This window comes from Meles meles, chromosome 7 (assembly GCF_922984935.1).
Source record: "Meles meles chromosome 7, mMelMel3.1 paternal haplotype, whole genome shotgun sequence".
In the NCBI taxonomy this organism is placed as follows: Eukaryota; Metazoa; Chordata; class Mammalia; order Carnivora; family Mustelidae; genus Meles; species Meles meles.
This window is the reverse complement of record NC_060072.1, coordinates 111,450,513-111,466,320: the sequence shown is the minus strand read 5'-3', so window position 1 is coordinate 111,466,320 and position 15,808 is coordinate 111,450,513. Positions and strand designations below refer to the sequence as shown.

General features: G+C 46.1%; 1 protein-coding gene across 17 annotated transcripts in view; it reads right to left on the bottom strand.

The window, feature by feature from the left end:
• Nucleotides 1–15,808, bottom strand: part of CACNA1C (calcium voltage-gated channel subunit alpha1 C) — a 627,772-nt gene that overhangs the window by 167,625 nt on the left and 444,339 nt on the right. For all 17 annotated transcript variants that reach the window (XM_046012065.1, XM_046012074.1, XM_046012066.1 and 14 more), the window contains exon 9: nucleotides 13,584–13,756. In XM_046012065.1, coding sequence (XP_045868021.1) covers nucleotides 13,584–13,756 — 173 coding nt within the window. The remainder of the gene's footprint in view (nucleotides 1–13,583; nucleotides 13,757–15,808) is intronic.

Here is a 15,808-nt window from a genome sequence, read left to right as displayed (position 1 = left end):
CTGTTGGCAAATGACCATTGCAACTTTCATAGTCCCTGCAGAATGGCAGAACAGGCTGCAGGTCGAGGGGCCTAGGACCCTCTACCATTTGCTTTACTTTTCATACCAGACAGAGACTCTCCTCTCAGGTGATAGGGCAATCTTTTTCTCTGTCTCTGCTGGGCACAGAAAACATCACACCAAGCTTCGAGTCATATCAGCTTACCAAAGCAAGTAATAATAAATATAATGAGACTCCAATTCTGAGTATTTCTGATGAGAAAGGGGTCCTCAATTTTTTCTTGCTCGTGTGTATGAGGGGTGTGTGTGTGTGTGTGTGTGTGTGTGTGTATCTGTATCTATATGTCTGTGTTGCTATTTTCAGAGAATTTTGTTAACATAATAACTGGCCTGATATGAGATACCATTATCATATCTCATGAGTCATTGAAATGAGATATAACGGTTGGACAGGCTGATTTGAAGCTTGGAATTGGTAAGGTAAACAAAGGCTTTTCCCCTTAAAGCCAGCCTGTCAAGCATATAATTAAGGCTTTCCACCTCATCAGTAAATCATTGAGAACAGATCTATTATGTCACACCCAACCAAAGCACAGACAAGTTTCAGGGCCATTGTAATAATTCTTTAACAGCTTTGAGCCCGTGTTTATATTTTCTCTTGACCTCTAATCTTGGATTGTTTGTGTTCCCGAGTATGAGCCGCTGTGAAGTCCTATGCATGGGTTAGGTTATGCAAAACCAGCTTTATGTTGGCAAATGATTTTTAGAGCATGATTTAGGGAGCACCAAAGGTTTTTTTTTTTTTTTTTTTTTTTTTTGTCTAGACATTTAAAAAATATCTTCATACCCATATCTTTTTGTAAAAAATAAAAATAAGACAAATTAACACCAAAGAAACTTGTCAAAATTTAAATGTGTATTTTTGGAAAGGACAAAGTTTAACTTACTTTCTTCAAAGTTCTGTCTTAGTGAATCACCCTTGCAGATCTTTGCTGGCGATAGTTTTGGTCAGTCTGATGAACTAATAGGAATTAAGTCTCTGTTGCCAGGAGTATATATTTGCATGAATTTAAATAAATGGCTAAATCTTTCTTTCTCTTCCATTTTTTTTTTCTTCCTAGGCCATCTGGAGATATCACCTGGAATAGGATATTCGACTCTCTCTCTGGTCTTCCTCGGACCTTTGCAGAGACCATTCATTCATGAGCTATATTTTGGGAATCAGGTCTTCTGGGCAAACACATTTTTCTTGCTCATCCTCCCCTTTGAGGAGGGTTGGTGCTGAGTGTCATGGTGCATGTGGGTCCTGCAGGAGGATCCAAACTGGGGGCAGGAGGAGGAAAGTTTGGACTTTCCAGTGAAGTCCAAGTTTAGGATTGAAATCAGGTGTTTGGAAATGAACAACACAGCTTGTTCTATTCTGGGAGGCCTTTGCCCAGTTCCCACTATGTTACCCTTGAGCACATTCTGTGATCTGCCCTGGGAGTGTTGAAATCTGCACGCATCTTTGAGAGAAAATAAGTTTGTGAACACCATGAGTGGGGAGGAAATCTGCTCTTTGCTGTCTTCAGAAAATAAGCCAGTCTTAGAGGAGATAGGGCCCTATAGAAATAATCCAGATGCTTCTTTTCACCCCCAGGGCACTTAATAGGTACGTAAGGCGTGAGAGGACACTGTGTGGTTCTGCCCGGAGGCTAGGAGAGAGACTCAGTGACCGGGACACCCCTGTGTGCCCTGGGGCCTTAGGATTCTTTGATTTTCTGATTGTGCTGTAGCCATCCACTTGACTTGAGAAGGAATCCAGGGCCTAATATAGGGACACAGAAAGGTCACTGCAATGGACTGAATGTTTGTGTTGCCCCAAATCTGTATGTTGAAACCCTAATCCCAGTGTGATGGTATTGGAGGTGGGCCTTTGAGAGGTCATTAGATCATGAGTATAGAGTCTTTAAGATGGGGATTAGTGGCCTCAAAAGAAGGGGTCAGGGAGATGGCCTGTGCTCTTTTTACCACATGAGGACACAGCAAGAAGATAGCCCTTTACAAACAGGAAGAGGACCATCCAAGAACTTGACCATGTTGGCACTCTGATCTTGGACTTCTAACCTCCAGAACTATGAGAAATAAATGTCTGTTGTTGAAGCCAGGCAGTCTATGGATATTTGTCCTAGCAGACAGATGGAGGCAGGAATAATACTTAACTGGCCCAGTCTTCCCTGTTCCAGCTTTCCCTTTCCCCGCTGCCTGCTGCCTGCAGTCCAGCCTAGCATGTTGCTTTCTGGCTTTAAGAGTTCCATCCATCTTCCCAAGGGACCACCTTTCTACTGAGCAGCTCCCTTAGGGTGATTCTCTGTTGTTCTGACCAGGCTCCAGTCCCGTCCCACTAACCACGAGGCTTAAACACAAAGTGATCACAGTGATTAATAGTCCGGCACTTACAGCAGGTACTATAGTTATTTAAGAGGACAAAATCTTTCCTATTATATGGGAGCATAAATCTCTTCTGGAAACACTGTAGTTATCACCAGAGGCATGTGCATTTCCATTTGATGAAGTAATCCTGAAGGATGGAGCTATCAAAGCCCTATGTTTGGGGTTGTTACTCAACCTTTTTTTTTTTTTTTTCATAAGCCACTTAATCATAAGGGCAGGGATTAAATGGGGTAGAGTCACTTGAATTCTACATGTGGCACCTGTCAGGGGAAAGGCACTGTTTGTTGGTGTGTTTAGTCATGGATAGAAACAGGACTGGAAAGCAGGGGCCAAGGGCTGAAAGAGCTCCCAGACAAGACAAACCAGCTCCTGGGGGGAGTCCTTCAGAGGGGCAGGTCACCGCTGTAACCCTTCCACCATCCCTGGGTCTGGAAAAGCACAGGGAATATTTTCCAAAGGCTCCTTGGTCGGCTAGCCCCCAGGACTCTCCTAGTGGATGCAGGCGACCGGTGGAAGGCCATCTTGGCAAACCTTTCTCCTTTGATCCTCATTTCGGCCGTATCGACCCCTGAAATGACTGATCTCCCTGCTTCCAGCTTCTCCCTCCCTCCAACCATTGGTTCCCATCAAGGTTAGGGTAGCCTTTCCACAGTGACCTCTGTTTAAGTCTCTTCGGTGGTTCTTCCTTAATCATAGGATAAGGTCTATATCTGAAGCCCTCTGGGACCAGGGCTGCCTTCCTTCTTGGCTCAATCTTTGATTTCTCCCCATGTGCCCTAAAGTAACATTTTTTTCCTTCCTCCTCCTCCTCTTCTCCTCCCACCTCCAGTTACTTGCCTCTATCCTTGATATATATGGCTCCCTCAGCTTACAACGCCCTTTTTTTTTACCGGTTTGGCCTTGTGAACTGTTCCCAGTCTTTGGGAGGGCAGAGCCTCTGTCCTGTGTTCACCCAACCCCAGTTTTTCTTCCCCCTTCCCGCCCCTCTACCCCAGCACTTAGCTAGGCTAGGTTTTCTAGCCCCCGGAAGCTAGCTGGAGCTGAGAACTCTTCTGGTCAATGAGGTGAGGATGGGAGCCATGCCCACACTCCTATGCCTGGCCATCACGCTCCCTCTCCCTTCCCTCTGCTGCTGGCCTGATGCAGAGGACCCATGGAGGCCTCGGAGGCCCAGGGGTTGGTAGAACTGTGAGCAGGAAAACCTGGTTCCCAAAGTCTATCTATATGGAGACGAACTTCCCCTCCTACCAACAGGAAACCCACACAACCGTGGAGCAAGAAGTAACCTTCACTGTGTCAGGCGCCAGACTCGGTTTGGAGGTTGCTTATGACAATGATTAGCCCACCCCGACTGACACTGCACCCCTTCAGAATCATTCCCTGGGTAGAAAGCCTCATCTATCCCCTTCCAAATGCCACTCCTTTTCCTCTGTATTTCTCTAGTACCTTGTCCATTCCTTCAACTCATTGCTATAACCTGCTTGTGCATCTGTCTCCTTCACTTGGCTGTAAGTCTCCTTAGGACCCTGCCTGTGTTTTTTGGTCTTGATGGCCAGAGGTCATTTTGGAGGTCTCCTCCAAACTCTTCTGCCACTGTAAGGCCAGCACTCTCAGTGTCTGTCCCCCTTGCACTGGCCTCCCATGCCACGTGCCCTGATGATGGAAATGTAGTCCGTGGCTGATCTCCCTCCATCACCAGATGATTTTCTACCACAGCAAGGAATGACAGAGGCAGGAGCTGTCACTCCTTCTCCTTCACTACCAGCCGTCTGACAGGTAATATATCTTGATGTGACATGGGGCTTTTATCTCCCAGTGTTTATGTGGAAGTAAGGGAGGGGTGGGGGTTGGGAGCCAAGGGCAACTGTACTGTGGGTTGTTCTGTTTGGGGGCCAAGCACTGGTTTTCAGAGGAAACGGATCAAAGGGAAATTTAGGGTGATTCATCTCCCCTTTAATCCCTTTGCTGAGCTACTTCCAGCTCCCAGGTGTGTCGATCTGTTTGCAAAGCCCCAAATTAAAATCAAATCAGCACTTTACTGGGCACCTACCCTGGACGAGCCTGAGTGGGCAGATCCATTGGTCAAAGGGTTTTGTGGCTTCAGGTAGGTGAAAAGACTTCTTTGAAAACACCACATATGAACTCCTCACTGTGAGGCTGTCCCTGGCCAGAGATTATTCTTCTGGGCCCCTACCATGCCAAGGTTCCTGGGATTGTTGGCGGCTTGGAAGGGATGGTCCTGCAGCACTGCACAATCCTGCATCATCATAGGAAAACTGTATCACAGGCTTCATGGGGTTTGCCAAGGAAGGAGAGTGGATGATCAGTGAGTTAGAACACCCCGTTCCTGGACCATTCTGGTGGCACTCTCTTTTAATCAAGTCCAAAAGGGTCCCTGAACTGAAAGAAACTCTGATAGGTCATATAATTCATAAGTTTTCTTTTAAGCAAGACTGTCTCTTAAGCCATTCCAAATGGATTTTTTAAAAAAAGATGAAACATATTTTATTTTAAGTAGGTTCAATGCCCAGCGTGGGGCTTGAACTCATGACCCTGAGATCAAGAGTTATGTGCTCTACCGACTGAGCCAGATGGGTTCGACCCGCCCCATGAGATGGATAGTTTTTGATCTCAGTTAATTTGTTTTTGTTTTTGTTTTTGATTTTTGCTTGAACAAGATAATGTCATCACTTCCTTTCATGTTTCAAATGTAGTTCTTATAATCATAAAGCTCATCTTTTCTCTTTCTTTAAAAATCAAACTCATGCCCCTTTGTGTTAACATTTAAGATCAGTTTCCACTGCCACTGTTTTCCCTCTACGGCCCTCCCCCTCCTTCTTTTCTCTGCCCATCTTGCCTTGCCCTGTGTTTCAGTCTAATGACTGAAGGTGATCAGTGCTACAGCAAAGCCTACTTTGGCCTCCCAGAGGAGTTAGCTGGCCCTCTTCTAGGTCCCTTCCGGTTGGAGGAAGAGGAAAGCCCTCACATCACTGAGGGGAGGGACTATGGTATAAGGAGTATATAGGAGTATAAAGGAGCATAGTACAGAGTCAGCAGAACTGGGATCAAGGCCTACCTAGCTAAGGTTGGGCAACGCACAAGCTATGTGACATGAACAAGTGAATTTCTCCAAGCCTCAGTTTTCCTATGGATAAAATGAGGATGGGAGTATTGACATAAGATTATCGTGGGGAGGATTAAGTGAGATAATCTACGTCTTTCCTATCTTGCATGCAAGGAAAAGACATGTCCTCTATCATGCCCTTTCCTTTGTCTTGCCTTTATTAGGAGAACCCATGAAGGACTGATATGTGTCCGCTATCCGATCTCAGAACCCAAAAGCACAAGCTGCAGAACAATGACGCCCCCTCAGGAAGTCTCCCCCTTGCTCTATTGACCACCCAGCTTTCTCTTTCAGTGGGTCTGGAATTCTAGTTCCTTCCAGCTGTTCTTCTAGGCCCACTTCCTCAGCCCCTGACTCACTTCTACCCACATTGTCAATGATGGAACATTTTCCGAGGGCCTATTGTGAGTATGGCTAAGACTAGACAAAGGGTATTTGGCCAAGTAAGTAGAGACATAAAACCTTAATATTCTTGACCCACAGAGCTGGGTTTGATTCAATTCAGTTCAGTATTTTTTGGAGGGTGGACGTCTGTTAAATATGAATCACTGTCCTGGATACTAAGTGGAAGAGTGAGTTGGGAAGTTGGGAAAGCATAGTGTTTGCCTCCTGAGGGCTTTCTGTACGATGAGAGGGCTGGGCCATCTGTATTCACACCAGTGAGGCGGGGCAGAGGTCAAGAGTATCTGGCACTGCCTGTCATGAGACGGAGAGTCTGGGAGGACTGAGAGAGTCTGGGAGACTGGGCAGGTCGGAGCAGGTGAGGAGGAGAATGTATGCCAGGCAGAGATGCATGGAAGTCCAGAAGAGAGGAAGTAGCAAGCCTATCTGAAAAACAAGAGTAGTCTGGTTTTGCTGAAGGGGAGTAGGGAATGATATATTAAAGCTGTTGGCTGGGATAGGTCGGAGGTGCTGAGAATACAGGGGAAGAGGCTTAGGCTTTATTTTGTAGCTGTGGAGAGACATTGAGAGCTTCTGAGCAGGAGACTGACCTGTCAGCTCTAGAAGTACGAATTCCGCTATACCAAGCAGGGTATGTGGTAGTTTCCCAGGTGGTTACTACCTTGGGGAAGAGGGGTGGTAAGAAGGGGAGGGAGAGGGCCAGGGGTGGGGTGGGGGGACCACTGATAGGGTCTGGTGGCTGACTGAATGGAGGAAGGATCACAGAAGAAGAGGAGAGAGGGGAAAGAGGGAGGAAGAAGTCCTAGCCCAGTAGCTGGTCGCTGGGAGGGTGGCGAAGCTTCTGAGACAGAAGAGGGCTCAGAAGACACTAGTTCGGGCTGAGACCCTGGCTGGAAGGCAGAGGGTGCTGTACCTCGGCACTGGAGAAGAAGGGGGTCTTCCAAGCTCTGGGGCCCCACAGAGGACTCCTGGTCTTGCTCAGTTCTTCAAGAGCTAACAGCCTCTGCTCTGCCCCTGCGGGGTACATGATTGGCCAGTGCTCCCAGGAAAACAGCTCCCACTTGTCCCCTTGTCATGGCACCAGACACCATGTCTGGTGGCTCGGTGGGTGATCCTTTGTCCCTGGGAAACCTCAGTGTTACCTAGCAAGTGCTTGGCTGTATGCTTGCTGCCATGGGCGTTTAGGCAGTAAAGCCTAAACCAAAACAAAGGCAGGTGTCTAAAAATGTGTAAGAAGCCATTTTTTGGCATGTTTCTCAGCTGGTGTTGACCTATTCCTTACCATAAATGTAACCATTTGTTTTCTGGAGCTAGCTGCGTGTAACTGTGTTGGGGCACGAGCCTGCCTCATTCTCCTTCCTGTGGCATCCCCATGGAGCCCTGGGCTCTGCAATGGTGTAGCCAGCTTCCTTCTGTCTTGAGAACGTGTACAAGCTGGGAGTCTCCCTGAGTGGGTGGGAGGTGGGGTGTTGGAAAGGATGCACAGGGGCCTCCTGAGTGGGAACAGGGCCCTTACTAACTTATGATGTCACAGACCAGTCAGGCACCCTTACGTTGACCTAAGGCTGTATGGGCAGGCCGTCAAATACTGTTAAAATGCTATGTAGCTTTTTATTCTCCATTCCTCCAGGAGCCTACAGCTGCCATTCACTGAGAAGGCTTTCATGGTCTCCCAACAGGTCCAGCTCATCAAGCTTTACCCCCAAACTGATTTTGCTTTAAGAACTCTATGGCCACTCCGTGAGATCGGCACACCTGACTTGTCCCTGCATAGTCAATGCCACCCCTCTGGTAGCTCTCCACAGCTCCCCAGGCTGGGACAAGGACATGCTTCAGGGCCAGAGTCTGCTCCAAAGGCAGATGTGTTACCTTTGGGAAGGCCTGCCTGGGTCTCTGTGATGACATGATCCCCCACGTGAGGTACTGCACACAATCCTGGGTCCAGGACCCCCACCCAGGGGTACTGATTAATACAAGAGCTAGAAGAATCTATGAATGAGTCTCATAGTGGAGCCCCAGTGTATAGTGGTTCATACTAGTGGCCAGCATCTTCAGGGAACAGCCCTCCGTCATTTCTCAAGAGCATCCCACACCTTCCCATGACGTGGCAATCTTCCTACCTTGCCACTGTCCTTGCTTATGGGGGTTCTGTGCCCTTCTGCCTGGTTTCAAATGGCATTCGGCAAGACGGGAGAATGATTCGGAGCTTGTAGGGAGCACTCAGAGAGGGAGTCATCAGTGATGCCACAAGAGAGTCACTCCGAGGGGACAGAATGGGGAAGCTACTCAAGTCAGGTGATGGTCTGAGCTTCTCTGCTCAGGGCAGGAGAGAAGACGCTTGACCCAAGCCTGCTTATGCAGAGGCACTCACAAACTCTTGTAAGCCTTTGGCTTCTACGCACACTAGTATTTCCAAGGCTGGGGATTTGTCAGGGAGGAGGGGGAGAGGGTGAATTAAGGGCAGCTGACTGCGGACCTCACAGTGTGGCCTAGCAGGCATGCAAAAAGGGGAAGAAACCCCAAGGGCCATGGGATCCCCTAGGGAGGGTTAGGGAGGATTTTTGCCCAGAACTGTCTGACAGGGCTTCTGTGAGAAGCACCACAGTGTGGTAGAATGAGTCCCATATGGATAATCAGGGGACCTGGGTCTGAGTCCTGCCCTTGCTAATAATCTACTCAGGTGGATTATTGTTCCTGTGTTGGATTCTGGTTTCCGCACCTTGTTTCTAAGGCCACATTCAGACACTGAAGTTTTAGGGCCCCAATTAGGACCAGTGGGAGTTAACACAGGGGACAAGAGATCTCTGGGGTCTGCATGGAGTTTGCTTTCACTGAGAGGCATGCGGTCAGGTCCTCTAACACATGGTAACTAAAGGGCGCAAGCTGAGAAGGGAATCAAGGAAAAGACAGTTGTTAGTGTTTCTTCTCACGATTGTAGAGACAGATCCTTGGTGGGATTCTGTCACAGAAATCCAGATGCTTGGCAACCCCTGACCACAAGTCAAATCCAGGGTAAATGCTGATTTCACTCATGAAAATGTAGAACAAAAAGAAAGGTTGAAATAATGATACACATGCCGTTGACACGTATATAATGTAAATCAGTGATATTCAGATTACTGCTCTCAAGCCACACGGGGCCCTTTTGTGGGCAACCTGCAGTTCTCATAAGCCTTCAAATTTCCGTATTTCAATAATCCACTACCCTAGACTCTGTGGGGCACAGAGCTGTCACGCGGCTTCGTCAGCTAATGATGATTGCCAAAGTGGCTTCCGTGTCACATAACTGAACACCATGGGCGTAAATATTTAATCCTGCTTATCTATGTGGAAATTCAATGTTTTGGTCCTACCGTCGGTCTGTCTTTTATAGGCTCATCCACATAAATGTCTGTCTTAGACTGCAAGCATTGGAGGTCTGGGAGTGCATTTAAATTGTCTTAATGGCACGATAGAGACACTCCCATATGGATATTTAATACGTGCAGTTTTTTGATCCTGAGGAGGAAAAAGAGAGAAGAAATTTCTGACTTTCTCTCTTTCTCTATGGCTTCTCTTTCTCTAATGACTGGCCTTCTGTCCGATTTGACACTGAAGCTGGGAAATGGGCCCAGCCCTTGGAGTAGCGTGTCTCTCCTGGTGACAGTGGGTTCCGTGCATCAGTGATAGTTTTGTTAAGTGGTGCCTTCACAAGGGAGGCTTGTTGCCGCTTGGAGGGGGAGGGGTGAGGGGGAGGGTTCCACATTACCCCAGTCTTTACCCAGGAGGAGCGGAGCTTGGAGGCCAAGACCCATGCGTCTGCCTGCTTTGGAAGTATCAAAAATGCAACAGTGCACAAGCATGACTTTTGCTTGCTTCTATTCCTTTTGGCACCAAAATAGCTCTTGAGTGTCATTTTCTCCTTTTCCCAAGGCTGTCTGAAGCCAATTGCCGAGGCAATGGCTAGTACTGAAATGACTCAAGATGGAGACAGAATGCAAGGCTGGCTTATAGACACAGGAAGGCTGGATTGCGTGAATTTTTCCTCCCCTCCTCTTTCTTTAGATGGCTCACAGCTAGACCACACGTGTCACAACAACAGGAGGTCTGCAAACAATGCCTGATACTATCCTGTGAAGTATCTAGACCCAAGAGACTCATGACAGAAGACTCTCGTTTGCCCTCCAGCTTTGACCTCACCATTTCACCCAGTGGTGGCCTCCACATTGCTAAGCCCAATGACCAGCTTTTAGTACTCACCCAGCTTGGCCTCAGGGCAGCACAGATCCTCCTTCTCTTTTCCTCCTGTCTGTCTGACCATACCTTTCTAAGCCTCCCTTGTTGGTTCTTCTTCATCACTCTTGTCTCCAAACATCACTGGGACTCAGGTTCTTAGGCTGCGTCTCACTTCTGTCTATACTATGCCCTACTATCACAGCTGGGTGAATATTGACTCTGCAAATTACAATTCTGTCCCAGGCTTTTCCCCGGACTCAGATTTATCCCAGTTGCACACTCAACATCTCCACTTGGCAGTCCAATGGACATTTCAAACTTGAAGGTCCAAGGCAGTTTTCCGGATACTCTCTCCCTGACATCTTTTCCTGTCATCATCTTCCCTAAATCAATAAATGATGATTCAGCTCTTAATACTGCTGAGGACAATTGCCTTGGGATCTCCTTAAATTCACTGTCTCTCACATCCCATATCTGATATGCCAGCAAATGAGACCATTCTGGAGCCTGACCCACCATGTTGTGTTACCAGCATAAGGCAGCACCATCTCCCGGGGCAGTAGCCTATCTGGCTCCCTGTGTCACCCTTGTTCACTTCCATTTCATTCTGCACGTGGCAGCTGGGGGGATCCTGTCAAATATATATAGGCCGTGTCACTTCTCAGCTTGAAACCACCAGGGGACTCTTGGCTCACCTCTAGTAAAAGTCCAAATTCTTACAATGATTTTCATGATCTACTCTTGGTTAACCTTGAACCTCATCTCCTACCACTGTCCCTGTTATTCACTCTCCCTGGTCACATTAGTCTCCCTTCTGTTTCTATGTCCACCATCCTCCTACCTTGACGCCTTTCCATGGGCTAGTCCCTCTGCCCAGAATGCTCTTTTCCCAAGTATCTAAGTTTCATTTCCTTATTGCCTTCAAGTCTTTATTCAAATTCTACCTCCACAGTGAGGTATTTCCTGGCCACCTCTCAACACTTCTGTCTTCATAGTACTTGTCATTTTGTCACTCTCTGACATACTATTTAATTTATTGTCCATCTCCCCACTAGAATATAATTTCCACGAGGGCAAGGAAGTTTGACTACTTTGTTCATTGTTATATCCCCAGTGCCTAAAACAGTGACTGGCACAGAGTTGCCCTTAGTTGATCGATGGTTGGAGGGAAAGAAGAAAGAATGAACTAGAATATATTTTTGCATATAATTTTACTGGCCACATTGTTTGTTCTGATAACTTAGAGAAATTCTTCCCCACTATGCCCTTTTACTCTGTTGTCTTCCCAACCCCTTTTCCTTCAACTTCCTCAGTGGTTTTGTAGGTTTGCCTAGTAAAAAATGAGTCATTTGACTCCCTCTTGGTAAGACCAGATACCACAGAATGTGCCATTGAACTTACTTTGTGCTGGAGCCAACTCTGGGTTACCAGTGTGTCTAGTAAGGGCTGATGGGGATTCTGTCCAGAAGTTGCCAGAACCATCAATGAAGAGTGATAATACCCCCTTTCCCTTAAAAGACTACTTAATTTTGGAACGAAAAGAACTGGCAAATATACTAAACTGTAATCTTTTAGCAATTTCAAAGGCCAAGATATTACTTTGAGACACACATGTAATTTGTAGCAGAACTTCTCCTCTTGTATTTGTTTTGAAGGGCGAATTATGAAGTTCTGAAGAAGAGAATATAGTTCTGAAGCCATAGACTTGCTTTTCCTGCAGATCTGTTAGGTTGCCAATTCCTTAATAATTTAATCACATCAACTCTGCTTGTAATTGGAATTCTCCAATAGACAGTCCTTTGGACCCATTTTCTGGCTCCATTCCTAAGTTTCTCACATTCACTTCACTGCAAGTGTTATTTTTTTTACTCTCTATATCTTGCTTTTTTGGATACTTATTCCCGTGCCCCATCCCCTAGAACTGTTCCACCATCAACTCCACAACTAAAGGAGCCAGGGTCCCATTCCATCCTCCCAGGAAAGACTGACTGAGAACAAGAAGCAGACTCAAAAGTGTCTTCCAGCCATGTGATGAGAGACACAAGAGCCTCTGTAGTCTGATTTCTTCCGTATTTGGGCTTATTGAAAATGAGGCAGAGACCCTGTCCATTGGGGTATGCAGTTCAGTATGCTCTTCCCAAAGCTTAGCCAGCAGTGTGGGCACATGGGCCTTGTCAATGTGGTCTGCTCTAGCAACAAACAATACTCCATGCTGGAAACTCCCTGGAATTTATTCACTTAATGGGCAAGGCAAGGAAGCAGCATACTTCTCCTTGGAAGCTCTGGCTTTAGCCAGAGAACAGAATAACTATACGTCTCTGGATGGCAATTAATTGCTAAGTGAGTAGGGGATACTGCACATTTTAAACAACACAATAAGAAGCATGCTCATCACCATTAATCATGAGTTAGGGGCTTCACCCTGACTTAAGGTGAAGAGAGGAGCCAAGATGCCATTTTCTGTGCCTTAGAGGTAAGCTTCTCTGTTACTCACAGGCCAACTTATTTATTCACCATACCATTCAGTCCACAAACGAATCAACTACTCCACAGTACCATCAACAGTATAATACAAGCTGCCAGGCATTTTTCCAGAAAGACCCTCAATGGCATCATTGTTCACTGTTACAATCCATCAAAGGTGTTGCCTTCCAACTTGCAAAACTACTTAGTAGAGCACAAAGGTCTCCTTAGGTTATTAAATTATGTTGTTATGAGTCCCTTGTTGTTTGTGTGTTTTAATTTTGTAATTGCACCTTGAGCAGAGTTATCAGAAAGAGAACAGTTGATAGATGTATTAAATCGGTCTTTGAAATAAGGGAGCAGAGATTTTGTTCTCTATTCACATCTTTGACTGTCTTCTTCCCTTTTCCCTCCACCTGCTCCTTCTCCCAGATTCCCAATTAGAACTCAGTTACTAATAAGCAGAAGCACACAGAACCCAACTGGGAAGTTTGAACACAATGGACATAATGCCTGCTCATAAGGACAGGAAACTAAACTCATATATTTATATATGTGTGTTAGGCTATATGTATATACACGTTCCCACACAATAGGGACATTAATACTCTAAAATGGGAAGACCATAATCTGCCTCCTGCCCAAAAAGATGAGCCTGGAGGACGATGTCTCACTAAAAAAAAAAAAAAAAAAAAGAGTCCACCTTAGCAAAACCTCAACAGTCTTTTAGAATCTTTCTAAAAGGAATATGAGGCTTTACAGATCAACAGCAATTATGTCACATCTGTGACAAATTTCTTTGAGTAGAGATGACAGTCATCAATGCATCGAATATTGCTCCAGCAAGACAAACTGTAAGGACAAGTTGGTCATAGACAATCTTGCTGTTCTGGCCCCTGTCTCCTCCCTCTCCCAGAACGTAGCTCAAGACAGAAAGACTGCTCACTGTTTCGGGGCTTCTCCTCATCCATGCCTTCATCCTCATTCTCGGGGTCAATGTCCTCTGCCTGGGTGATCCAGTCCAGGTAGCCCTTCAGGTCCTCTTCTAGCTGTTGCTTCTCTCGAAGCTTCTGGAAATCTCCCCGAGCCTTGGCCTTCTCCCTCTCTTTGGAAAATTCTCTGGGGAGTGAGAGCAGAGGGGCAGGGCAGCATACAAGAAGGAGGAAGGCCAGGTAGGTGGGATGGAGAGATGGAGATAAGAGAAAACAAAGGGATTAATTACTTCACACCAAGAGACTAGCCCACCTGCCCCTGCTCTCCACAGACAGCCTTCTCTCCTCATCCCAGGCTTTGTCTCTATTCTCACATAAACAGAAAGTCACCAAAGCAGACATTCCTGATGCAGGCCAACAGAGTACAAAGGGATGGATAAAGTCCATTTCCCTCGTTCTTGGATCACAGTCATGGTCGTTGCCTTTTAATAACAACTATTCTCCTGTGACCCGGAAACCCCTTTCAAATAGTGACTACAAACCCTCCATGACAGTTAGGGGCTGTGCACTTTCATTCTTGCTGGAACTGGGTGGGCACTGGAAAACCTCAAAGTATGTCTAGGTGACAAAGGCGTTAAGGGCCAGTGGCATGCTGAAGGCCACTCACCCACACTGGCTTCCGGGAGCCTACTACACATGGCCCTTTGCTGCTCTAGCTTCACTGATGTCTCTCTCCTTGTGGCTTGAAATTGGACATGGTGGGAATATTTACACCATGAAAATTGGCAAATGCTATGAACAAGGGCTCCTCCCCACCCCGAAAGCCAACTGGTAGATATTTACCACTGATTAAAGGCCCAGGAGGTTTAACCACCTCAACCTCTCTTCTCATTTCTAGAGTTTGTTTTGCCACTTTTAACATGCCTGGAAGGATTTCTAATCTAGAGAAAGTTCTTCCCCACAAGGAGACAAATGAGGACTCTAAACACAAGAAAATGTCCTGGGGGCTGCCCTTTTAGTTGAAAAAGAAATCTAATCAGGCTGGAAAAATACATAAAAGCAAGATGATATAAAAGTTAAATGATGCATTCAGTTTAAAACAATAATGGGTAGAAATTGCAATTGGATTGGGATTTGCTGGAAGAAGGGCCTATTGAAAAATTTCTGACAGAATGGGTATTTCTTTCCTATTTTCTGATTCTGTCCTGATTTTCTCTCTGACTTCAAATTCACTTTCTGAGCAAGGAAGGGGCTGGCAGCAGAATGTACTGATGAAGAAGGCTAGTTCTCAACTCTCAAAGCAAGTCTGTGTCTTTTCTTCCAAAATAGGTATGTTAGGAGCATTTTGGTTTTTGATATTCACTTTATGGGAAATGGGCCCTCAGTGGTGTGTGTGTGCACACATGTGTGTGTACATACATGTGTATGTGAGAATGTAACATGCACTGGGCATCTTGGTTAATTCACAGAGACAGAATTCCTCCTTCTTTCACCAGTACAGGCCTAGTTCAGGGCAGGAGGCTGTAGAAACCACCTCGAAGGAATTTCTTGAAAGGCACCTTAGAAAGAAGGATGCAGCAACAAGCTACAGGTAGACGAAAGCTCCTGAATCCATTTAGTCATTTAGGGACGGCTCTACCACCAACTCCATGTAGTATTTGCATTTTGCTTGTGTTGCTTAGGAGAGCACAGATTTTTAGTCTTCACCATTTTTTGTGGATAAAAAGGGGTTAGGACTGGGAGTGGTCTAGGGAATTTTTTAATTGGGAGATGTGGGGACTCTCAAGCTAATGAGTTTTCTTCAACTGCTGTCTTAATGATGCTCTGCTTTGGATGGAATTTTCTTCTTAAATTTGATTGAATCCAATTCTAATTGGATTGAACTTGCTCTTTCTCCGGCTTCCTGCCAACTGGCAGGTACCTTCATTTCCTTCCCAGGGAGTTTAATGCCAGGGAAAAGGCCAGATTGACAGCTCAGAATGAAGATGGAAGCTTTGCCTCACTTTGTTCCCTTCCTCCTTTTGCTGTTGGGGATGAGCAAGGATAGATTCCCTACATCTGGTCATACCACCTGGGCTCTAGACTTGCTCTCTGGAGACAGTCACTTTATACAGCAGTGGCTTCCCCATGCAAATTGACTCCAACAATTGCGCTTCCAAGACTTTCTCTGGACTTTCTGCCCACACACATTTGCATTCTCTATTTCTTTTCTGTGGAATGGGTTTGGGGTTGTAAGGGG